General features: G+C 35.9%; 2 protein-coding genes across 2 annotated transcripts in view; both read right to left on the bottom strand.

Moving 5' to 3' along the window:
* The window catches only part of IL1RAPL2 (interleukin 1 receptor accessory protein like 2), a 1,227,386-nt gene that overhangs the window by 346,338 nt on the left and 855,811 nt on the right, over positions 1-25,237 (bottom strand). The window lies entirely within an intron of this gene.
* On the bottom strand, positions 22,943-24,447 carry LOC101147376 (BTB/POZ domain-containing protein KCTD9-like). The gene is given in 1 exon segment (XM_019018835.4): positions 22,943-24,447. A coding segment is annotated over 1 exon segment (828 nt). The 5' UTR covers positions 24,013-24,447; the 3' UTR covers positions 22,943-23,184.

The raw sequence follows: 25,237 nt of genomic DNA, 5'->3' as shown, positions 1-25,237 counted from the left end.
GGTGTTGTGAATTGAAATGGCAGCACAAATGCCAGGTATGTTTTGTCCTTGTTCTATCAAAAGGAGCTTGCTCAATCTTTCTGCCCCATATTGTTGTCATACTGGGGTTAAGAATCATTAATGCGAACTGTAGAGAAAACATGAGCAGGAGAATGTGTTGGTTAACTACAGACAGGGCTTGGTTAATCTAAGAAGATTTTCTGGAAAATAGGTCATGAGAATTTCCCTTTATTTTGTGTAGACAGCTCAAAAAATTTTGTTCTCTATTTTATTTGGTATTTACAATAGCAAATGGAGCCAGACTCTAAAATCACAGTTGACTAACAGGTGCTCCTCTCTACTATAAACCAGATACAAAAAGAAAAACCTGAGATTGAAGGTATTAGGTGTGTAACAAGAGTTAATTCTTTATACCAAGGTTCTGAAAAGTATGCTATCTATAGCCCATGGGTTAAACTCAGGCTAAAGCTTCTTTTTGCATATAAAATGTGATTGGAATACAGTCACTCCCATTCGTTTACATATTGTCTATTGTTGCTTTCATGCTACAAGGGCAGAGTTGAGTAGCTGTGACAGATCATTTGGTTCACAAAGCAGAAAATATTTTACTATCTGACCCTTTACAGAAAATGTCTGCTGACCCCTGGGTTACTAGAGCATTGTTTGCCAAACATAGTCTGTGGTCAACTAGTTTTATAATTACCTGCCTTGTTTGTTAAAGTGCAGATTCTTGGGTCAACACCAATCCATTGAATGAGACTGTTTTTGGTATTAGCCAAAGAATCTGCGTTTAATCAAGCATGACAGTTGATTCTGAAGCATATTAAATTTTGAAAACCACTGTTTAATGTCACCAAATTTGATAAGTATAGATTCTGAATCAAATCTCTGACAATAAAGGATGCCTGCAGTATCTTTAATCTGCCAGATTGATTGAATATTTTCATGATGCTCCTAGAGCTACATAACAGAAATTCTATTTTTCATCCCTTGAACATTCAGCAGTTTGCCCATGCTGAGGTTCAGCTATGACTTATTAAGAACTTGAAGCCAATTTTCACAATTTTTGATCAATGTACTAATTATGTAATCCCATTTTTATTTAGAATCTGCACAGTATTACAGAAAGTGCTAAGTGGTGAACGATTTCTTTGTTAAAATATTTAGTGTAGGACACTGGGATTCTTATTCTAATCTTATTTTTATATTTCAAAGCTTTCTTCAGTAACGTTTGGCATGGCTTTTGCTTCAGATCAAGATATTTCCGGATATTATTTAGTTTGTGTCTTTGGGGCAGAACATGTCTCCATCTAATCCAGCAGACTGCCTCTGGGGAAAGGAAAATCACAGGTTTTTCAGATTTAGGGGAAAAAAATACAAGCATAGCCTACCTAATTTTCAAGTCTCTGAACTAAACACAAATTCTCAAGCCACCTGACCTTTGTGCACTCATTTAAAGCATGGTGCTCTTAGGAGTCAGAAAATAAATGAGGGCTAAGCAGCATGAATGATTAGTTCTATAGGAGGGACATTATATCCTCAAAGCATCCAGATCAGAAAACTATACAAATGTACCACAGGTTTAGTATTGACTAAATCTTGAAAGTCTGCTTTAAATCTTTTCTGCCTTGTCTCTTAATTATGTATGTTGGAAATTGTAAATACCATTGATTGTTTTCATTTGCTAAATGCAAAAAGAAGGTGAACACAACTCCCTCTTTTTGCAGAAGTGAATAAAAGAAGCAGGAGATGCAGAGTGAAGGTGGGCTCAGATGACCCCTAGAGATTTAGGGGGAATCTCAGACAGAGTTGGATGTTGTCGGGAACTCTGACAAAAATGGTTTCTGAGATTGTCAATGCAAATGTCATTTGGACAAAGTATAAAGTCTGAGTTAACAAAATCTTGACCTGGAAATGAGAATAAGTCCAAGAGTTAGTAAAATTTAGTTTCAACAGAGAAAAAGAAAGCTACTATATTTGTTTGTATCCCTTGGAGTCTGGAACTGGGCAGTTTTTACAACTCACACAGATTTTATATTAGTACTGTCTATATGTAAGAAATCTTAGGCCTTTGGAAATACTTGATAGTTCAATTTATTTGGTGCATCAAATATTTTGTAGTTTTTTGTTTTAGATATTATTGTTTTCTTCATTTGATAATACTTTCTGAAAATAAAGCTAGATGTTACTATATGATTCAATTTTACTTTCTTTTGTAACATTAATATATTTTATTCACAATTTCTATTTTATTTTCATTTTTCCCATATAGTGTTTTGAATTTGTATATATTCAAAGCATATTTTTCAATATTTTAAATTAGAATCCTTTTCGGAATATTTCAAACCTCCAACATCTAGTTACAATGAATTGTATACATATTATTTTAGATCCTTTCAATAGAAACTGAATCAGAAACTCAATCACCATTTTGCTAACTGTCCCTTCCTGTTACTGATAGAGGCCAGCAGTTAGTAGTTAGTCTTAAACCATAATCTAAATCTCATCTACACATGTTGCCCACACACAAGGAGTTCTCAAAATGTCAAAGAGATGAAGAAGTTTCCTTCCTAGGAAGACAGTCTTTTTGGATTCTTCTTCCTCTAATGGCATCAATAAGCTTTCAGATTTGATCCAATTTGATTAAACAATAATTACTGAATGTCTACTAAACACAAGGATTGGTGCTAGGAGCTGCAAATCAGCAAGGTCTGTACATAGTACACAAATCTGCTGCATTTATAAACATGACTCCAGAAAGTTAAGAGACATGATATTTACTAGGAAGGATACAGAGACAGAAGCAATATATCCTAAAGTAAATAAAATATATGGGGTAGTTCCATTTGGAAAAATCCTTCTCAGGGCCTAGTTATATAAACCCCTCTATTGAACACATGTCTGATTCAGGGGCAGAGACAACAGCTGCTGAAGTCACAGGGTGTTAGAGAGTTCCAGAACAGGTGAAGATAAAGAATTTGAGGAGAGTGGGAGACAGTATTGTGCTGGCAGCAGGAGGCCCGATCAGGAGCTTGCACAAGCCCTGTCCCCTAATCCAGGCAAAGAAAGCATGGAGCCCAAATAGCAATTAATCCAAGACGACATGATCAAAATGGCTTACTAGGCCTGGGTGGCCAAGTTCCCAAAGGACTCTGTAGCTCCCATTAGGAAATCTGCTGTTTGTGACAAAAATAACATGGTATATTGTATTGCTGCAAGTGTGGTGTATTTACAACAAAAATCCAACTTTGAACCCAAACCACTTTGAGCATAAGAAATGAAAACAAAAATGTTTCCCTTCTTTATATTTCTTCCTTTCAAAATAAATTATTTATATAACCTTAATTTCAAATCATTGAAGTGTAATTGGGACTATCCAGGCTTTCCTAGCCCAGGGTTTTCTCTGGTGGGGTCTGAGGGTACGTGGCCATGCCAAAAGTATAAAAACACCAGACCTCAGGATGGCATGTCTGCACAATGAGGCGTGGGAGAAGGAACATTAGCAATTTATTTATTCATTTACTTACTCATTTAATCAGCAAATATTTAATTATCTACTCTGTACCAATGATTGTGTTAGATGTTGGGGATACAGAGTTAAGAAAAAAAAAACATAATCCCAGTCCTTATGAATATAACAATGGGAGGGGGCAGGCAATAAAGAAGTAAATAAATATAGAATTATAAATTACAAAAAAAAAATCCCTTGAAGGAAAGGAACAATGTAAAATGAGAGAGAATAACAAGGAGTAGAATAGGGGCTAAGGAGAGGCTACTTGGCTACTTGGGATGGCCAAGGAGTTTTCATGTAGGTGCCTTTATAATGAGATCAGAAAGATGAGAAGTTGCCAAGCCAGTAAGAGCATCCCAAAATCCCAGGTAAATGAAATCTCATGTATCACACCCTGAGGTAGGTAGAATATAGTGTGTGAGAGGAGTTCAAAGGTCAGAGGGAGAGTAAATTATGAAGTTGCTGTGGTAGGCAGGGGTCAGATGACATAGTACTTTACAGACTAGTGGTTTGGATCTCTCCTAAAGGCTTGTTCTGTCTGTTCAGTGAGCCTCACCATTCATTCATTCATTCATTCATTCATTCATTCAATCAATCAATCAATGTTTATTGAGTGCCTGCTATATCTGGGTACTTTCCTAGTTCAGAAATATATATGGTAGGGAGCAAAACAATTAATTAATCAATCCCTGCCCTAATGGATCTGACATTCTACTGGGAGGGAGACAGCCAATACATAAAAAAAAAAAAAACAGAAAAAATAAACAAGAAAATTACAGATTTTGATACGTTTTGGCAGAACTAGACAAGTGTTACAGACAGTAACAGGAAGAGGGGGCACCTTTAATCAATTTCATTTCCTGACAGGGGTCTGGGCTTAGTCAGGCTGGTTTGTTGATGTTCTTTTTGTTGGTGTTAGGATGGGGTTTTTTGTAGCATTTTTTTAAAATAAACTAAATTAAATCTGGAAAATTGTTGGTGTCATCAGAGATAGCACAATTTCACTCCTTTATTTTCTAGTTCCCCAACTTAAAAAATAAATCCAAAACTTCATTTCAGTACCTTGTGAAAATAATTAGGAGTTGGAAAAGACAAGGTCAGGACACTCTGTCAGCTCCCCTTTGTTCAGATAATGGGTTTGCTTACACGAATCAGCAAAGGAAAAAAAAAAGGATAACATGAGAGGGAAGTTACACTGAGTCAAAAAACTGGCAAGTGTCATTTAATTTTAAACTTCCTGAGTCCTATGCATAAAAATTGACTTCAGGAAAAAAAAAAGTTAAAAGAGCAGCTGCAGTCCTAACAATTCCTGAGGTGGGGGTGGGGAAGGAGATGTTCCCGTTCACCTTAATCAAATTCCTTTCCTTTTTCCTGTATACTCAATTTCCCTTTTCCTGACTTTACTCTCATCGTCTTTGTTTTCTCCTCCATATTTTTCTTTTTCTTCCCCTGCCTGTCTTTGCATTAAGTTGGCCAGGTCCTTAATTTAGAAGATGACATTTGGCACCCTCATTGCATTCAGTGCAGAGAGTTGTTGACCTCAAACCCAGGTAATCTCCTTTACTATGTCCATACCCTTCCAAGGGTTAGTCAGAATGCTGTTCTCAGTGAGCGGTCTGGGTTGTGACAGCCTCTTCTCAGCAAGGTAAGATTTAAATTTCTCTCCTCTAATTTGACTGTTCTCTGGAATGAAAGATGCTGGGTTATCTGTCAGGACTGTAGCTGCCCTGGATTTCTTTTAAGTCTGACCCTGCTCTGGTGGCTCAGTTGGATGGAGACCCAGAGTAAAGAGCCTGTACTTCCAAGCCCAGCTGGCAACCAAAATAGGACTCCCCTGGGTGATGTCCCACAGAATTACAAGGCATGGCAGAGGTGTGAACTGAGCTAAGCAAGAGCTAAGCTTACCACCAAGAAGGAAGACAAGGTGGAAAGAAAAGGATTATCAGTACACACTTAATCCCTTTGTTCACTGTTTTTTTTTAATTTTAATTTTTTATTTTATTCATTTTTTTTTTTGAGACATAGTTTCACTCTTGTCACCCAGGCTGCAGTGCAATGGAATGATCTCCACTCACTGCAACCTCCTCCTCCTGGGTTCAGGCGATTCTCCTGCCTCAGCCTCCAGAGTAGCTGGGACTGTTTACTGTTTAACTAGCTTCTCCACAGTACCCCCATCCCCAGATTCAATGTACGTCCTCTGTATCATTCCACTTCCTGCTCCATTTGAGTACTGCGAAAGGAAAATAAATCTTGGGGCCCACAAATCACTAAGCTAAAGACAAAAGTCAAGCTGGGAACTGCTTAGGGCAAATCTGCCTCCCATTCTATTCAAAGTCACCCCTCTGCTCACCGAGATAAATGGATATCTGATTGCCTCCTTTGGAGAGGCTAATCAGAAACTCAAAAGAATGCCACCATTTCTCTCTTATCTACCTATGACCTGGAAGACCATTCTCCACTTTGAGTTGTCCTGCCTTTCCAGACCGAACCAATTTTCATCTTACATATGTTGATTTATGTCTCATGTCTCTCTAAAATGTATAAAACCAAACTGTGTTCTGACCACCTTAGGCACATGTCATCAGGACCTCCTGAAGCTGTGTCACGGGTGTGCATCCTCAACCTTGGCAAAATAAACTTTCTAAATTAACTGAGGCCTGTTTCAGATTTTTGGGGTTCACATTTTGGTAACCATGAAGGGATTCTGAATAAAGATGCCCCTTCCTTTTGACAAATCTCCTATTGGTGCTTGGTACAAGTATGAACTAACTTTATGGCTCAAACCAATAGGAAAATTTGCTTAGGTCTAGGAGCACCCCCTCCAGATAATACCTGATCCTCAAATTTGGTCAAGATCTAAAGTTTATTTTGCTGTCAACACCCTTTTTTTTTTTTTTTTTACTTGTTTCCAACAAGGAAGGCAAGATTTCCTGTTTCCATGATGATGGAAGGTAGGTAACTCCTTTATGGAGTTTGAGTTCGCTCCCAGTAGGGAAGATGAGTTTGAGGATTTTTTCTCCTGCTTCTAGAATGGTAGAAAGCCATCTTCAGCCTGAGAACCATCCCTAGGTAAGTAGCTGAATTGGGGTTTTGCCTTGGCTAAAGTTTAACAACTAGCTTGTCTTAATTTCTCCTTACCATTAGAGTGCTCAGTGATCATATTGTTGGGTTTTTGTTGTTGTTGTTGTTTGTTCCATTCTTTCTCCCATCAGATTTGACCAACTCTACCTGACTGGGTCAAATCTGAGTGAGAATTCCAAATTATGGGTAACAAAGCCTCTCTAATATGGCCAAAATTCCTCACAGCTGCAAAAGAGAAAGGAAAAAGAAATCTCTCAAAGAGTGAAGGTTCTCACTTTTTGTTTGAAATCCTTGAGTTATCACTTTGGTCAAATGAATGACTTATTTTACAATGACCTGTGATATCATGTGTTCTAACTTTTGGATATTTGACAAACTTACCAAAATCAAATTATAAATTATGTCTTTTTCTGACCTAATTAATCCTTTAAGATATTAGGTTTCCTGAAGTCCAAAAATGACAATTTGGTTTATTCGGTATGAAAATTATACAGAAAACATTGTCAAATATGAAATGGCTTTTAGTTTTCTTTGCACCGTGTTTGTATACACATGTTATTGCTATGTGTTCCAAAATTATGGGAAACTCCTATAATTCTGATATGACTTAGTGGACATTATCAGTAATAATTATAATTGTTATGTTAAATTATTAACATAATTTTTTGTGTGCAACAAAGGCAACAAATTTCCTTGTCAATTGTGTCCTTGACTCTGGCTGCCCTAAAACTTTTTGTCATCCGCAGACAATTGTTGTCTTGTTTTGATCCTCTTTAGAAGGTGGTTTTATAATCAGCTATAAAACTCCCACAGGTGCTCTTGAATACAAGTTTGTGATAACTTTGAAGATTGTAACATCAGAACAGAAGTAAAACTTTTAGAACTCATGGAGAACTGAAATGTTCATGAATGTCAAGCAGAACAGGAATTAACTACATGGACTGAACTAGTAGAAGACGGAAGTAATCTTTTTGACTTTTTGCTTAAAACGTTGCTGATCCTTTGTTTTGTTTTTCCAGAGTCAAGGAAACTTTTCTTTTGAGCTATTGGCAGCTTTTAACAATTTATTATACTTCTATGAACAAAATTTAGAATATATTTGTTTCTCTCTACCTGAATTCTCCAGTATTTGGAAGCTATTTATGAGTATTCTTAATATTTGTTATTTGCACAAGTGAAATAACAATCTGTTTTCCTCTATAACAGGACACAATTGGAGAAACTGGTTATTTTACTAAGGCTTTGACTGGAATGGTGTGCTTTCCTTTAAGGAATCAAACTTGAATTGTGGAGCCAATAAAAGCCCCTTGGGAAAACTGACTTTATACCTTGTCTACACATTCCCTGTACAGGGGTCCTAACCTGGGGTAAGTAAAGAATGTCACTTTCTGACAGGACCAGGAGCCCCCAGGTTTATCTTGGAACCTCAAGAGAAGAGGAATTCACCCAAATCATAGGCATTTGATGGTATAAATCCAAGGCTGGGCTCAGCTTTAAAAGTCTTATCTGAGACTCCTATGAAACAAAATTCCATCAAAGCCAATTTAAAAGCTTCTGTAAAAAATGTTACTCTTGCTGCACTGTATACAAATAATCAGGCCAAGTATAATAAAACAAATCAGTCCTACCATGATTTGTCTTTAGTAAAAATGGAAAACTGGAGAGAGAAAAAATATGTTTAAAAAACTGTAGTAAACGTGTTGTTAGATTCTAGTCTTGCCTAATGTTTTTCAATTTTTATTATTTTCTATAGTTTGGAATGAATTCTAATTTTTCTTGGCTATAAGTCTTCAAAATAATGTTTTCAGTTATTTCTCCTTCTTTTTCCCCACATTTTTCTAACTTGGAGTCACTGAAAACTAAGCTGTGCTTTTGTAAAGCCCTGTGAACTGAAGCTAGACAACTTAAACTTCAGAAGAAAATAACAGCAACCTATTTACCTACATAAACCACTTTCATAGCTGCCTACTGATGTATGGACTTCAGAGTAATGTGCCTTATATTGATTTTCCAGGATGAGTCTTTGGTTTGTTGTTGTTTTTCTCCCCTCTTCCCCCTATTTTCTCTTCATAAACATGTGACTTCACAATTTGCTAAAAATGAACTTTCCTAATAACTCAGGACCTACCCATCTAGGAATAAACCATTCTAGCCATGATCTATCAGACGAAACCTGAGATCAGAGACTTATTTTCTTTTAAAATGCTTTCTCCAAAAGATTTTTAAAATGAGAAGGGGGAATGTGTGACAGGAAAATAAATATTGGGGCCCCAAAATCACTAAGCTAAAGGGAAAAGTCAAACTGGGAACTGCTTAGGGCAAATCTGCCTCCTGTTTGATTCAGTTACCCCTCTGCTCACTGAGATAAATGCATATCTGATTGCCTCATTTGGAGAGGAAAATCAGAAACTCAAAAGAATGAAATCTTTTGTCCCTTATCTACCTTTGACCTGGAAGCCCACTCCCCACTTTGAGTTGTCCTGTCTTTGCTTCTAGTTGTCCCCCACCTTTCTGAACCGAACCAATGTTCATCTTGCATATGTTGATTGATGTCTCATATGTCTCTAAAATGTATAAAACCAAACTGTGCTCTGACCACCATGGGCACATGTCATCAGGACACCCTAAGGCTGTGTCACAGGTGTGCATTCTCAACCATGGCAAAATAAACTTTCTAAATTAACTGAGACCTGTCTTAGATTTCTGGGGTTCACAGTACTATTCTTATTCCCAGTGATGTGATTGTCTTGGCACAGGTTTCTCAGATCTGTCTTTCGCTTTTTGAGGAAGTTCAGAAGATGGGGCTCTTTTGGTTTGGAGAAGCCTGAGTGTAAGGTTAAATTCAACTGTAACCCTGATACCTGTAAATAGGCTAGTGGGGCTTGTCAGTCAAACTTCTCACACTTCCCAATACTGAATGAAGTGTTGCTGTCATTTAAGTGGCAAATCTTAATCTTAAATACTCAGCCAACATTTAACTTATTAGAAACCATTTCTGAGTGAACAGCTCAATCCAGCATAGCTACTAATTGAGGGACATAAACCTGTGGATATTTTGTTTCATCAATATAAATGTAACTTTTAATGCAATTTTGTTTTTTGATACGCACACTCCTTAGGCCCTGAGACAGAATTGGCTAAGCAAAATAAGGAGTCCCTGATGAACCAAGCACATGTGTGACCATGGAAGGGTCATGTGAAGTTGCTGGACACACAATATGGGGGAGAAGTTTCTAGGATTTGGGGTTAATACATAAAAACTTTCTCTGAACTAGAATTGTCCAACAATGGACTATGCTGCCTTGAGTCAGTGAACAGCCACATTTTAAGGTTTTTGTAAAGAGGATTCCGCATTGAGTAAGGAGTTGAATTAGATCAGTAGTTCTGAATAAGTGCATAGACTTGTTGTGGTGACAGTACTTAGTAGGTAGTTTCAGATTTCCTGAATCAAAATTTCAGAGTGGAGCCTAACACTATATTTTCAAAAAGTACTTTAGGTGCTTTATGATGTGAAAGCAGGTTAGAAAATCAGTGAACCAAAGAACTTCAAAAATCCCTCCCAGGCTAACTTTTCCTTTTATCTGTTGTACTCAAAAGAAAAAAAAAACCTGGGTTAGTTTTCTTATCTCCAACATTTTTTTTTAATGTGGAGGAAACTTCAAAACACTGGATCATACATGCCATCATTTATCAGTAACAAATACGCATTTGTAACTATTTCATCCTTTCACAAATGGTCTCACTTTATAACAAGCTGAAAAATTTTTTGCAGATAACATTTTGTATTATTCAATTTACAGTCTACAAAAAAAGACTGACAAGATGAAGCAATGTCTGATGAAAGAAGATGTAACTGGTTTTTAAACTCCTACTTGACTTCATTTACTGAATCAAATATTATCCATCAGATTGGAGTTGCCTCTGGGTTAGACTTGCTGATTCTGCACTCTAGCAGCTTTGCAGACCAAGCTGTCAGCAAAAGAATATATATAATTGTTGGTACAAATTTGCTGTGATACTTGCATTGCTCCCTTGGTTTGTAATAAATATAGAAGTTTTTTCTTTACATCTGTTGCCTTCTCATGCGGATGTGTTTGTGATCATTTGCTCAAAATATAGTAGCATGCAAGTCTATTTCTGGAAAACAACAAACAACATCCCCACTCTCAATTCAGTAGAATTCATGCTTTGAAAAAGCCTTCTGGAAATAGTGAGATGTGGAATCCTTGGTAGATATAGAATGAAGACACATATTCAAAGTAACTGTGTATGTGGTGACTGTAAAATACACTTGTTATACTGAATGCTACTTCTATCACAGGTCCATCTAATTTTCCTAGAAAATCAGGAAAATATAAATGTAAACCTTATGGTTTCAAAAAATATTATTAAGATTATACTTCTAAAGTAATAGTGGATTGATAATACATGCCAAACTCTATGGAAAAACGTACCAGTATGATGAAATTTTTCTTTATAACATAGATGTTTTCAAGATGTGGCCGTTGGGCAACTTGTTTCAGGATAAATTTTACCGAAACACTCCCTGAGCAATTGCACGTTATAGATGTTCCCTGGACAATTGTTATAAGTTACCAGGTGTTATTCTAAATTTTCAAAGCACTCAAATATAAAACCAATCTAGTTTTTGTGGTTCTAACTAGGTGATGCAGTGTTTTCGCTCTCAAGCCAATGACTGTGGAGATTAAGGAAACTGCTAATGTTTGCAGAGTAAACCAGTGATGCTACTGAGGATGACAAAGCATATGATCCATTAGGGACTTTTGTCAGTTGTTGTTGAGCCATTTTCAAAATACCTCCTTTTATCAGATCTCCAAACAACTGGAAAGCAAAAGTAATTGGGGTCTTTTCTCTTCTTGAGTTTTATAACAATATGATAAATGACAAGTATGCTGGGTATTTTTTTAAAGAACAAATTCCCATGTACATCTTGGGATTAGTGTAGATTCAAACCAATCTTCTCCATTCAACTATGTTTAGTATAATTGCAGTGGTGAGTATATTTTACTGCCTTCTAATTCTGTGAAAATTAGTCCAGGATTATTCCCTGCCAAAGAATTAATCAAAATATGCAATTAATTAGAACATGCAACAATTAGTTATACATGATATTATTATGTTTCAAGTGACAAAATCTCACCTATGGTTAATCTTATTTGTTTTTATACATACATCTATGCTGGATGCTCATGGAATCTGTCATAACAGGCAACAGTTATGGCAAAGTCAAGAACAGACAGAAGGTATAGGAACTGAAAAAAAAGGAGTGAGACTGAGGCAGGGAGAGCTTTAACCAAAAAGGGGGAATTTGAATTTGGCTCTTGGGACCCTACTATACAAAATAACAATCATATATCGTTTTTTTTCCCACTTATTTTAGGGTATTTGTCACAATTATTCATTGAGTCATTGATCCATTCATTCTTTTTTTTTTTTCAGTCAACTATGTGTTGAGCACTAACTATAAGCCAGACACTGTTGTAGGCCCTAGAATTACAAAGATCAATTAGATAAGGTCTCACTCTTTTTGGAGTTCACATTAAAGCTGAAAAAATGATAAGTAATTATGATTTAATGTACTAAGAGCTAAGCGAGGTATATGAAAAATGCTGTAAGTGGACAGAGGAGAGAGGGATTTGTTCTACATGGGGAAAAGACTCAGAGAAGACTTTACTGATAAGATACTATTAAGAGTTGTACCTTGATAAATGAATACAAGTTCATAAGTGGAAAAAGAGGAAAGGGTATTCTCAGCAGAAGAAATTATGAAAGAGAGGTGTAAGCATATGTGTCATATTCTCTACGGACTGGGTACACTGGGAAGTAGAGGAGAGAAGAGTCTATAAATGTAGGCTAGAATAAGGATTACTACTACTTATGTACACAAGTGATCCTTTCTAACAGACTAGAAGCTTCTTGAGGATAAGATCTAGGTCTCATCTTTTCATCCTGCCATTTACTCATTCAAAAAATATCTTCAATGCCTCCTACAAGACAGGAACTTGAGCAGATAAACAGTATTACTGAGGCACTGACTTTTCCCCAAAGGAACTCATACTATGGTAATGGAGAAAAATGTAAAAACAAATAATTTTAGTACATGTGATGAATGCTGACCAAATGAATACTCTTTCTTTCACGATTTTCTAATAATTTCATATAAATCATATAATTTTTTTTTGAGACAAAGGCTCGTTCTGTTGCCCAGGCTGAAGTGCAACAGTGTGATCTTGGCTCACTGCAACCTCTGCCTCCCTAGTTGAAGTGATTCTCCTGCCTCAGCCTCCCAAGTAGCTGGGATTACAGGCACACACCACCACGCCCAGCTAATTTTTGTATTTTTAGTAGAGATGGGGTTTCACCATGTCGGCCAGGCTGTCTTGAACTCCTGACTTCAGGTAATCCACCTGCCTTGGCCTCCCAAAATGCTGGGATTACAGGCGGGAGCCACTGCGCCCGGCCTACTTCATATAAATCTTATACAAATCTAATTTCCTGTTTGGTGAAAGAAGAGGCAGTATCTCACGATTTTGTTTCTTTAAGAACTCTCCCTCATATCCTGACTCCCTAGCACAGGGCTAGATGATCATTAAATGCTTTATTTCAAATGAAATGAACTAACTACAGAAGAAAGGAGAAAAGGTTGCAATTTACAAAACTGAGCTAGATCTGCAAGACATGGAATAGGGGACAAGAACAAAGTATGAAAAAATACTGTCGCCTAGGTGTGGGACCTGAAGGAAACAGAGGACTTATTAAAGAACCAGCTTTGATGTTCTGCTTTATTTTTAATATGTTGCTTTTGAGGTTTGGATTACATTAGCCAGAGATGCTGCTGTTAACCCCGCAAGTCTCTTTCTTAAGACAATGAGAAGCAAGCGAAACAGAAGCAAAGGTGGGGTGAGAAAAGAGCTCTTATCTTTCCTCTTTAATACAGGACGGCTACGGAGAGAAGGATTATTTAAGAACTGATTTAATAAATATAGGGTATATAGAGGGCTGGCAGTAGAGAAAATAGTAGCAGTAGTATTAATCATATAATTTAAAGGAGTAAAAATAATAGTTTACATTTATTGCCAAGATTATGCCAAAATACTTTACATGCATTACTTTTCATTTTCATAACAATTCTATGAAGAAGTACCATCATTTTTCCTGCTTTACAGATACAAATACTGAAGGACAGAGATGTTAGGTAACTTACCAAGGCTACACAGCAAATAATGTCGTGAAAAGAACATTTGAACTCAGGCAATCTGATTGGAGATGCGATGATTAGAGAAGGCACAGAGGCAGAAGTGGGAGTACTTCAGGTGTTGAGACATTGATAAAATAGGTATGTGTGTATGAGTGGATGGGGAAATAGCAGCAAAAGATAGAGATGTATCTAAGGCAAACAGTGTCACATATACAGGAATCACGTAATAAGATTTTTTTATTGTGGCTTATTAAATGGTATCTTATAATAATGGCACACTTCAATTTTTTAATGCTGTCTCAAGTCTGATTTTATCTATATCTATACCTACATCCATATCCATATCTATCTATAACTAACAAATATAAGCCAAAAGGTTTTAGTTTGCCTTTGGTTCTCCAAATTGGAAATGAGTAGATCAATCTTAATTTTGAAAGCATCATTTCCTGGGTATTATTTTTAAAATATCACATTAAGGCATTTTTATTAAAGGTAGAGGATTGGTTTTGATAACTTTCCCCGATAATAAATTCAGTAACTTCAAAAGGAGATGTTTTAATCTTTGTCTAATATATAGAGAGGATACGCCATAAGGAAAACACAAAAACAAAACCTAGAAAAACAACTTTTCTAACATAAGTAATTTTTAAATTTTGTTCTTTTATAACATTCCTATTTCATTGCAGATTGTAATGTGCTACTAAGTACAAGGAAGGCTTTGGGGCTATTAAAATGCTAATTATAAGGTTAACTTTAAGTCAGAAATGATTGTAGAAAAGGCACACAAGTAGGAAAATTTACTTTAAGATCATTTAAGAAAGGCCGTGCTTAAGCTCTGACTTTGACAGGGAAAAATAAATTTCTAATTAGAAAAAAATATAAAGAAAGTACAGTGCAATTATACTTATTTATAGCAAGACTGTTGAGCATTACAATGAGAGACACAAATTTCATGTTCCTGTTGCAAAAACTAACAATCTCAAATAGACATATAGCTCTGGACAGCTTCACCTAGAACACAAATAATGCTACTCCCATATTTAAGAGAGTAGGTATAGCAGTAACAAATATTTGCACAGTCTGACTTCCTATTATATGATAACCATTCCTATTAATATACAACCATCCTAATGCTGGTTTTGCTTTGCTTTCTCCAACACCTACTCCACCACACTCCATTCCCATTGTGTTCACTACTGTGGATATACATATTATGCCTTAGAGAAGGGAACCCGAGTCACCAGCAAACAATTTAGAAAACTTCCTTTAAGAAGAAATTGGGATATGTCTTTGAAAATAGATCTTTTATTTTAAAGCAATGGAATATAGCTACTTATTGTGTTACTTATTCCCAAATGTTTAAAGACATAAGAGACTGGAAAAAAATCTATTAAAAATTGATGCAAAGCAAAGACTTTAACTTCTTACCTTCTTCCTCCCCCTCATCTTCCTCCTTCTCTTTCTATGACTATTACTATTATTACATCTGTACAGTAAATTATAGCTTATAATGTGTTTACATAAACATTATCTTGATTATTCTACATTAATTTAATATTTACTGAGCATCTGTGCTTTGCCTAATACATAAAGCATACACTGAGCTTATCATTTTCAAAGAGAATTTTAGAAATAAACAAAAAGTTTATCATTACATGTTGTGAAAAGTGCCATTAACAAAAATAACAGCATGCTATGAATGAGGCAGCAAAATGTACCTACATTGGGATTCCAGAGAAGGTATACCTGAGTGACACTTGAGCTGAGAGGGAAGGATGAGAGCTTTTCAATCAAATGAATAGTGAAATGAAGAGTTTCCTGGGTCTACTGAACCACACATGGAAAGGCCCTGTGCAGAAACAAGCTTGGCCCATTAGAATGGAGTATAAGAGGCAAAAGATGAGGCTAAACAGGTACCAGAAGCCAGATGATGCAAGATCTTATAAATTCAAGTTAAGGAATTTGAAGTATATTGCATGTATAGTGGGAAGACATTGAAGGCCTTTAATAAGAAAATGATAGTGTTGGCCTGGCGCAGTGGCTCATGCCTGTAATCCCAGCACTTTGGGAGGCTGAGGCAGGCAGATCACAAGGTCAGGAGTGTGAGACCAGCCGGGCCTATATGGTGAAACCCCGTCTCTACTAAAAATACAAACATTAGCTGGGCATGGTGGTGGGCACCTATAGTCCCGGCTACTCGGGAGGCTGAGGCAGAAGAATCGCTTGAATCCGGGAGGTGGCGGTTGCAGTGAGCCGAGATCGCGCCACTGCACTCCAGCCTAGGTGACACAGCGAGACTCTGTCTCAAAAAAAAAAAAAAAAAAAAAAAAAAAAGAAAATGATAGTGTCTTATTTGCCTTCTATATCAGCACTGTGTAATAGAAATACAATGTAAGCCATATAAGTAGCTTTAAGCTTTCCTGTAGGCAAATATTTAAAAAGTAACATGAAACAGGGAAAATAAATTTTAGTATTGTATTTTATTTAACCAAACATAGCCCAAATATTATCACTTTGGCATGAAGTCAATATTAAAAATTATTAATGAGCTATTTTACATTTATCATACTAAGTCTTCAAAATCCAGTGTGTATTTTACATATACAGCACATCTCATTTCAGACCAGCCACATTTTATGTGCTCATTTAGCACATGTGGCTAATGGCTATTATACTGGACAATGCAGGCCTATAAAGTTTGTTGTGGCTGCTGAGTAGAGAATAAATTAGATAATAGTAAGTGGAAGTGAGTGTATTTGTTTCCCATGACTACTCAACAAATTACCACAAACGTAATGATTTAAAATAACAAAAATGTATTCCTACAGTTCTATAGATTAGAATTCCAGCATGAGTCCTGATGAGCTAAAAATGAAATTGTAAGTAAGGTTGCATTCCTTCTGGAGACTCTAGGAAAAAATCCATTCCTTTGCCTTTTCCAGCTTCTAGAAGCTACCCACATTCCATGGCTCATGGTCCCATGGCTCCATCTTCAAAGCCAGTAGAGCTGGACTGACTCCCTCTCCTGCTGTCATCTCTCTGATTCTGTCATTTCTGCCTTCTTCTTCTTATAAGGACCTTTCTGATTACACTGGGCCCACCTGGATAGTATAGGATAATCACCCTATCTCAAGGTCAGCTAATTAATAGCCTTACTCTTCCCATTTCCATATAACATAACATACTGATATGTTCCAGTGATTATAATGTGAATATTTTTGAGGGGGACATTATTCTGTTTACCACATGGGGAAAAAAACCCATGTTATCGACATTAGCACAATGTTTAAAATAATCAATTTGATATTTTATAAAAACAATACGTTCTTATGACAGAAATTCATAAAATATAGAAAAGCACAGAAAATAAACTACATATACTGTAATACAGAATCTTACCACACTGAAACATTCATTATTAACATTTATTAAACATCATTCCAGCCATCTATGTAGAGATATAGATAGAAAATTGGAAAGAAAAATAATTTTAAAAAATAGGGTAACATTCCATATTATATTTTGAATAAACGCATTACTTTCAGTAATTTTCCTTGAATTTAACAAAAATCAAAGTCAATTAGAAGAAATTGCTAAACTCCAAATATATTTTTCTTCATCAGAATAATTTTTATTTTTTATTGACATATTGTAGTTGTACATACTTATGGAGTACAAATCAATGTTTAGATGCATAAATGTTGTATAATAATCAAATCATAGTCTTAGCATATTCATCACATCATGTGTTTATAATTCTTTGCAGTGAGAACATTCAAAAGCTCTCTTCTAGCTCTTTTGTAATACACTATACCTTACTGATAAGCATTGTCACCAGAACTTCTTCCTTCTAATTGTATCTTAGCATGCATTGACCAACTTCGCCACATCCTTCCTTCTTTCTCCCACCTCTGCCTCAGTCTCTATTTCCCTTATTACCATTGTTCTACTCTACTCTTCTATGATATCAACTTTCTTTTTTTAGATTCCACATATGAGTGAGATGGTATGGTATGTGTCTTTCTGAGTCTGGCTGACTTCACTTAACATAGTGTCCCCCAGGTCCAACCAAGTTGCTGTAAATGACAGGATTTCATTCTTTTTTTATGGCTGAATAGTATTCCATTGTGTGTGTATATATATATATATATATATTACATTTTTCTTATCACTCATCTGCGTTGGACATGTGGGTTGATTTTATATCTTGGCTATTGTAAATAGTGCTACAATAAATATTGGAGTCAGATACTTCTTCTTTTTTGATGTAGGCATTTATTACTATGAACTTCCCTCTTAGAACTGCTTTTGTTGTGTCCCACAGGTTTTTGTATGATGTGTTTTCTATTGTCATTTGTCCCAGTGAATTTTTAAGTTTTCTTTTTAATTTCTTCATTGACTCACTGGTTACTTAGGACTATGTTGTTTAATTCCCATGTATTTGTAAGATTGCCAAAGTTTTTCTTTTATTGATTTCTAGTTTTATAGCATTTTGATAAGAAAAGATACTTGATGTGCTCTTTTTCTTCCTAAATTTGTCAATATTTGTTTTGTGGCCTAACACATGATCTATCCTGGATAATGTTCCATATGAAATTGAGAAGAATGTGTATTCTGCAGTTGTTTATTGGAATGTTCTGTAAATGTTTGTTAGATACATTTGGTCTATGGTATAGTTTAAGTTCAACGTTTCTTTGTTGACTTTCTTTCTATTGTTGAAAGTGGGGTGTTGAAGTCCCCTACTATTATTGTTTTGCAGTCTATCTTTCCCTTTAGATCTAATAATATTTTCTTTACGTATTTGGGTGCTCTGGTGCTGGGTGCATATATATTTACAATTGTCATATCATCTTGTTGAATTAATCCCTTTATCATTATACAATAATCTTTTGCTCTCTTTTTACTGTTTTTGACTTATAAGTCTATTTTATCTGATATGAGTATGGCTATTCCTGCTTACTTTTGGTTTCCATTTGCATGGAATATTATTTTCCATTCTTTCACTTTCAGTCTATGTTTGTCTTTAATAGTGAGGTGAGCCTTTTGTAGGCAGCACATAGTTGGGTTTTGTGGTTTTCTTTAATGCATTCATCTACTCTATATCTTTCACTAAGGAATTTAATCTATTTACATTCAAGGTTATTATTGATAGGTACAAACTTACTTCTGCCAGTTTATTGTTTTCTGGTTGTTTTATAGATCATTTGCTCCTTTCTTCCTCTCTTGTTGTTTACCTTTATGGTTTGGTGGTTTTCTGTGGTGTTAAGTTTTGTTTCCTTTCTCTTTATTATTTCTGCATCTGCTATGATTTCTTTGTTTGTGGTTATCATGGAACTAACATAATGAAACTTAGAATTACAATAGACTATTTTAAGCTGATAACAACTTAACTTTGGTTGCATAAAAATGCTCTAGATTTTTCTCTCCTCCCACATAATTTGTATTTTATTGCCTTAATTTATAACTTTATCTTTGTTTCTACCTTAGCCACTAATTACAGCTGTTGATGCTTTTGACACTTATAACTTTAAACTTTCATACTAGAGGACTGAAATATTTACACAGCAACATTACAGCACTGGGGTATTCTGAGTGTGATTATGGAATTATCTATACTGATGGGTTTTATACTTTCACATGTTTTCACACTGGTAGATGTCATCCTTTCACTTCCAGATGTATGAATCCTTTAAGCATTTCTTGCAAAGCCAGTTTTGTGGTGGTTAATTTTCTCAGTCTTTCCTTCTCTCGGGGGGGTTTTATTCCTACTTCGTTTCTGAAGGATAACTTACTTTGCTGGATATAGTATTCTTGGCTGATTTATTTTTTCTTTAAGTACTTTGAGTATATCTTCCAATTCTCTCCTGGCCTATAAACACCAAGCCTATCCCAGGAGGGGAAATAGTGTGAAGAAATTTCATTTCCTCACTCTATATCCTCTTCTCAATCAACATTAATTAGGCTTCCTTTACCACCACTCAATAGTCTCCACTTTGCGAAGTCTGATAGCCATTTCTCAGTTCTCATCCTCATTATCTTCTCAGTAACATTTGGCATAGCTTACTAATCCCTCCCACTTTAAATGCTCTCTTTCTCTTGGTGTCGCCTCCTCCTATAGTCTCTCTTTATTTTTTTCCTACCTCACCAACCAATACTTCTATTTGCTAACTTCTCCTCCTCTGCTTTATGACTTTATATAACATATAGATACTGATGACTCCCATATATGGATCTACTGCCTTGACTTCTACCCAGAAACTCAGGCTTCTCTATGTAACTATCTACCTAACATCTTTATATGGATGGCTAATTAATATATCAAACTTAATAAGACTGAATAGAGTTGTTGATGTTTACTTCTTTGTACCCTACACTTGATTTTCCCTCAAGTCTTCCACTATTTTAATTAATGGCACCTCCATTTATCCAGGTGCTCAAACCAAACCTCTAGGTGTTTTTCCAATTTCTCTTTCCTTTACTGTTCATATTCATCTCATTAACAGGTGCTGTTGACTCTAAATCTTAAGCATACCCCAAATCTATATTGTTTGCTTAAAATATATTTTCCAACCCCCCCACACTCTATCTATCTGTCTGTCTGTCTGTCTATCTATCTATCTATCTATAAATCAAAGCCAGTTTGGTCCCTGCCTACCTTTCTGACCTCATTTCCTACCATTCTCTCCTTCTCCCACTAAGCTTCAGTCTCACTAATCTTTCAATTTCTTAAACATGCTGAGTTCATTTTTGCTTTGGGCCTTCACATAATATGAGCCTGGAATTTTTTTCCCCACTCATCTTCATGTGGTTGGCTCCTTCATGGCATTCAGATCTCTGCTTTCCCTTACTACCTGGTCTATTCCATCTCATCAATTTCTACCACATCACATATGTTGTTCATCTGGGTGGCACTTACCACTAGATGATAATTTTTGTATGTTTTGTTTTCTTCTTCACTTTCTCTCTCCCAAAAGAGTATAATCTTTGTAAGAGCAGAGATGTTATCTGTCACTTTTGTATCACCTGCTTCTAAGACAATGCCTAGAACATAGTAGTGTCTCCAATAAATAATTGTTAGATGTATACAATTTTTTTTAAAGAACACCTAATCTATAGCATTTTTCATGGCAATGGTAATTTATCCTGAATTTTACATGTGCTTTCAACAACTTCAATATATAGAAGTTATTTTGACTGGTTTGGAGGCATAGGTTTGGAAAAATTGATTTGACTGGTTTGGAGGCATAGGTACTCAAAAATTAAAGCTATGAAAAAATTTAATAAAGGTAAACATCAATGTTTTGTTTGAAATATTAAGCTATATGCTTGTAGACATACCTAAGCATTTCTAAAGAGAGAGATTTGGGAAATAAACCTATCAGCCATAAGAAAAATTTTGATATTGGCTATAACTTACAATGATCTATTGTAACACTGCATTTTACAGATAATGGCATTAAAGCTCAGAGACAAAAAAATAGTTTTCCCAAAATCATATAGCAAGTAAGTGGTAGAGGTATATCTAAAACCTGGGTTTCACTCTTTTTTTTTCAACACTTTATATCATTTATTAATGCAGTATACATTAGATCTAAAATCTGCAGTTTCTAAGCACACCATGTTTAGATCTTTCAGATCCTTCTGCAGTTTTAGGTTATTTCTACAGAGGTACCTTTAAGTGAATGAATAACACATTCTGTAATTCCTGAAAATATAGTAGAGTGAAATGATTTAAATATAATTTAGGCATATATTGATTATGAAAATAGATTATCTCTCAATACAATACTTCTCTGTCTTGGTAAAAATAATAAAGCAAAGAAAATAATTCATTTCTGAAGTTGCTTTCCTTCACTTGTAAAGGTCTGATCTCCTCCCACTATGCATATGTACCCTTTACTGTTAAGGAAAGCTTTGCATATGTAGATATAGAAGAATAAGCTACGTAAATACTAAAGATATGTCATTCTCCCAAAGGAGACACAGGTGGTTTTCAATGATTCCTTGCCTCATGTTGATGAGTCTGTAGAATTCAGAACCCATCTGGACACAGCTAATATCCCTGCTCTTGGGGTAGAAAATAAGGACACCAGGTCATTGGTAGGGAGGTACAGGCCCTTCCTCTGCTGCTGCAGAGAGATAACGACTCAAGAAAATTGGGCTAAAATTTGTTTAAAAAAAACACAAAAAATATAAGTAAAAGAATCACAGGTGCTGACTGATTGGTATTACATCTTGGACCAGCCAAATGCCTTTATTTTTACTTAACATCCATTTTTTGGTGGCTGTAATCAAATGTGTGTTTAAAATTCCTCATTCTCCACTGTAGGGTTCTAGCTGCAATTATATTACATTGCCTTTTAGCAGGCAACTCTACCATATTCACTCATATAAGCTTTGATTGCAGTAGCTCTGGATTTAGTATCTATTTCTAAGCTGGCCCTATGTAAATTATTTGGTATTTGAATTAAATGAATATTAATGATGCACCTTGGTTTTTTGGTTTTGAAGTATCTTCCTATGCTTGTGATGACTGTATGAGAAAACTAGGCTAATAGTGTAAATAGATAGAATTGCTTGGTCTGGTGTTGAGTGGAACTTGCCTAGAATGAAATTCTGAGAAATTCTCATTTATAAGTGTTGTAGTGATAGGTAAGTTATTCCTCCATCCGGAGTTCCACTGTACCTTTGGAATTACAGTGATGTACAACGACGTCTTTCCACTCTGTCTCAATCAGTAAGAACTGGATATTACTTTAATTTAGCTACTGTTTTGTCCTAACCTAAAAAGTAAACATTATAAAAATGAACCTGAAAAGAGTCTTAGGGAGTCTAATCTCACCATATTCATATGGTATGACAGGTATTTAAAGAGGGGAGGCATCACTAACGCTATTTATAAACCTGAACAACCTTTTCCAAGTTTTCATAAAGTTTTAACAATTTAAATATCCATACTGCATCTAGGTATTCAATAAATATAATTGCATATGTTGTGCTTTCCATAAATTAAAATCCTCAAATGCATCTCAAACCAAGATGGTATTTCCACATCATGCCTATTTAAAAGCAAATATAATAGATACTATTCCTGGTCATAAAACCAGGTAAACCCCCCTACCCCGTTCAAAAGGCAGCAATATCTAGTTTCCCTACATCTATTAAATGAGTGCTTTTCTGTTAAAAATCAGAATATGGAAAAAAAGTTAGTTTTTTCCCTTATGCACCGCTCAGAACAAGCATAATCCTCTAAATGTGTTTTTTTTAATTTCCTTACAGTGTTATTTCTTCTAGACAACTGAGTGAGTGGAGAAAGAAAAGTGATAAGGAAAACATTTTCATCTTGTACATCTTCCTCCAGCCTCTAAAATTCTCATCTGACACTTTGTGACATGTGTAGTGGTGTCAGCATCTCTTCAAATACAGCTCCCTTCACGTTGGACCCTCTCAGGTTGGCTTCTTGAAGATCACACCCAGATAGATCACAATTCTCTAAATCAGTTCCTGCCAGAGTTGCTCCTCTGAGGTTACAGTTCTTCAACTTTGCAATTTTTAAGGTAGCCACTCTCAGGTTAATTCCTGTCATCTGACTTCCTTCCATATCCACACCTTTCAGATTAGCACCTTCTAAATTGGCTTTAAGACCAGAAGGATCCTCAAAATTACACAGTTTCAGGGATGCTCCTTCTGCATTAGAACAGAGCATCTTGACTCCCTGGAGATTTGCACAGTTAAGCACTGATCCAGAGAGATCAGCTCGTTCAAGATTTGCACAGCAAAGATTTGCCTGTGCAAGATTACAGCGGCTTAAATTGGCCATTTTGAAGTTAATGTATCGAAGGTCCAAACGAGAAAGATCAGCACCACTGAAGTTCAAATCCTGGCATCGCAGTTCTGACTTGGTTGGAGTTGCTAGCAAAAATCGGACAAATTCCTTTTGGGATATTGGTGAATGATCCTCCGGTGGTTGAGAATTCTTTATTGCCACTTCTAGGTGTTCGATCAATGAGTCAATACCAAAAAATCTTGCTTCTTCTAACACACCCAATAAATTAATGCCATCATTTACAATGAGCTGTCCATGACGCAAGTAGTTCAAAATGGGTTCAAAGTACTCAGGACTTTGGTCAATTAAGAAAGCGCCTCTATGCTATTGCTTATTTCCCCAGACACCTTTGTCCTTAAACATGTGGGCCAGCATACTGTCAGGTTCTTTATTCACTAAAGTGCTCCTTAGAATTCAGGGAAAAAAATTGATTTCTCCATTTGTCTTTATAAACAAACACATTTAAGTCAAGAGTATACTCGATCCCAGCTGCTCTCTCAAAAAGATGCATGCTACAACCTGGTAGGAGTAATGCGTGTAGTTGTAAAGTACCTCCCTCCAACATTTAATGTCAGCCAGTCTGTGTGGAATCCTAACAATCCCTCAGGAGGCTTAGAATCTGTCTGAGGATCAATAAATGACTCTCCTTCACAAACAAACAAAACATCATCATCCCTGATCAAAGCAATATCATCAATTAGTCCACCTTTCCCATTATACACGCTGGTGGCTTTTATGCCGAGTTTACTGCTGGCCACAGAAAGCAAATCAGACAAAGTTCCATATACAGCAACCACCTGGCTTACAGCAGGTCTTTGATAAATATTTCTTGAATGCTGAGTGTTGAAGTAGGACACACTTTTGTGTGACAATCAGTCATATTCATTTAAGTCTCTTACACTTTCCGTTCTTAGGGCTGCCTTTCAGGAACAGGGTCACCTGCCTCATCGCGCTGCCCCCGCTGGGTCCTGAGTGAGCCGCCACCCTCCCACCTGGTCCTCCTCCCACCTTTTTCTCCTAACGCCCTTCCCCTCCCTCCACCCATTCGGATTCGCCTCCCTTTGCCACCTTCCTGCTCTTGGCTAAAACCTGGGATTCACTCTTAATTTTCATTCCATGTTCCAAGCAAATGCTACACTATGTTATGAAAGGCTCCAAATATATTTTCTGAAGCTTATTAAATTTTCATACAATTATAGGATGTTAATGCAAGATTTTTAATTTTAGTGGTCTCAAGTATTTCTTTCTCTAGAGGAACCAAAATTTATATCACTGTTAATCTTATGTTACTAAATCAAATCAAAGTTAAACCTAAAGGTATATAAAGGAAGAATGTTTGAGTATTTATATCAAGTTCTGTACAGACATATGAAAATGCATATAAATTTCATTATCTAACTTATTTTATTATTCTGAACCAAAATGATTTTCATAAGCTTTGAAACTCCAAAAATCAAACTAAACATGTCTACAAAATAAAACCTTAAATATAATACATTGTAAAGACACTTACATGAACCATATATCACTTATCAAAAACAAATCTCTCTCTCCCTCTATATGTATATAAACATATGTGAGAATAAACACTACTGTCTTA

Source organism: Gorilla gorilla, chromosome X (genome assembly GCF_029281585.2).
Source record: "Gorilla gorilla gorilla isolate KB3781 chromosome X, NHGRI_mGorGor1-v2.1_pri, whole genome shotgun sequence".
Lineage (NCBI taxonomy): Eukaryota > Metazoa > Chordata > Mammalia > Primates > Hominidae > Gorilla > Gorilla gorilla.
This window is presented reverse-complemented; position numbering and strand designations above follow the sequence as displayed.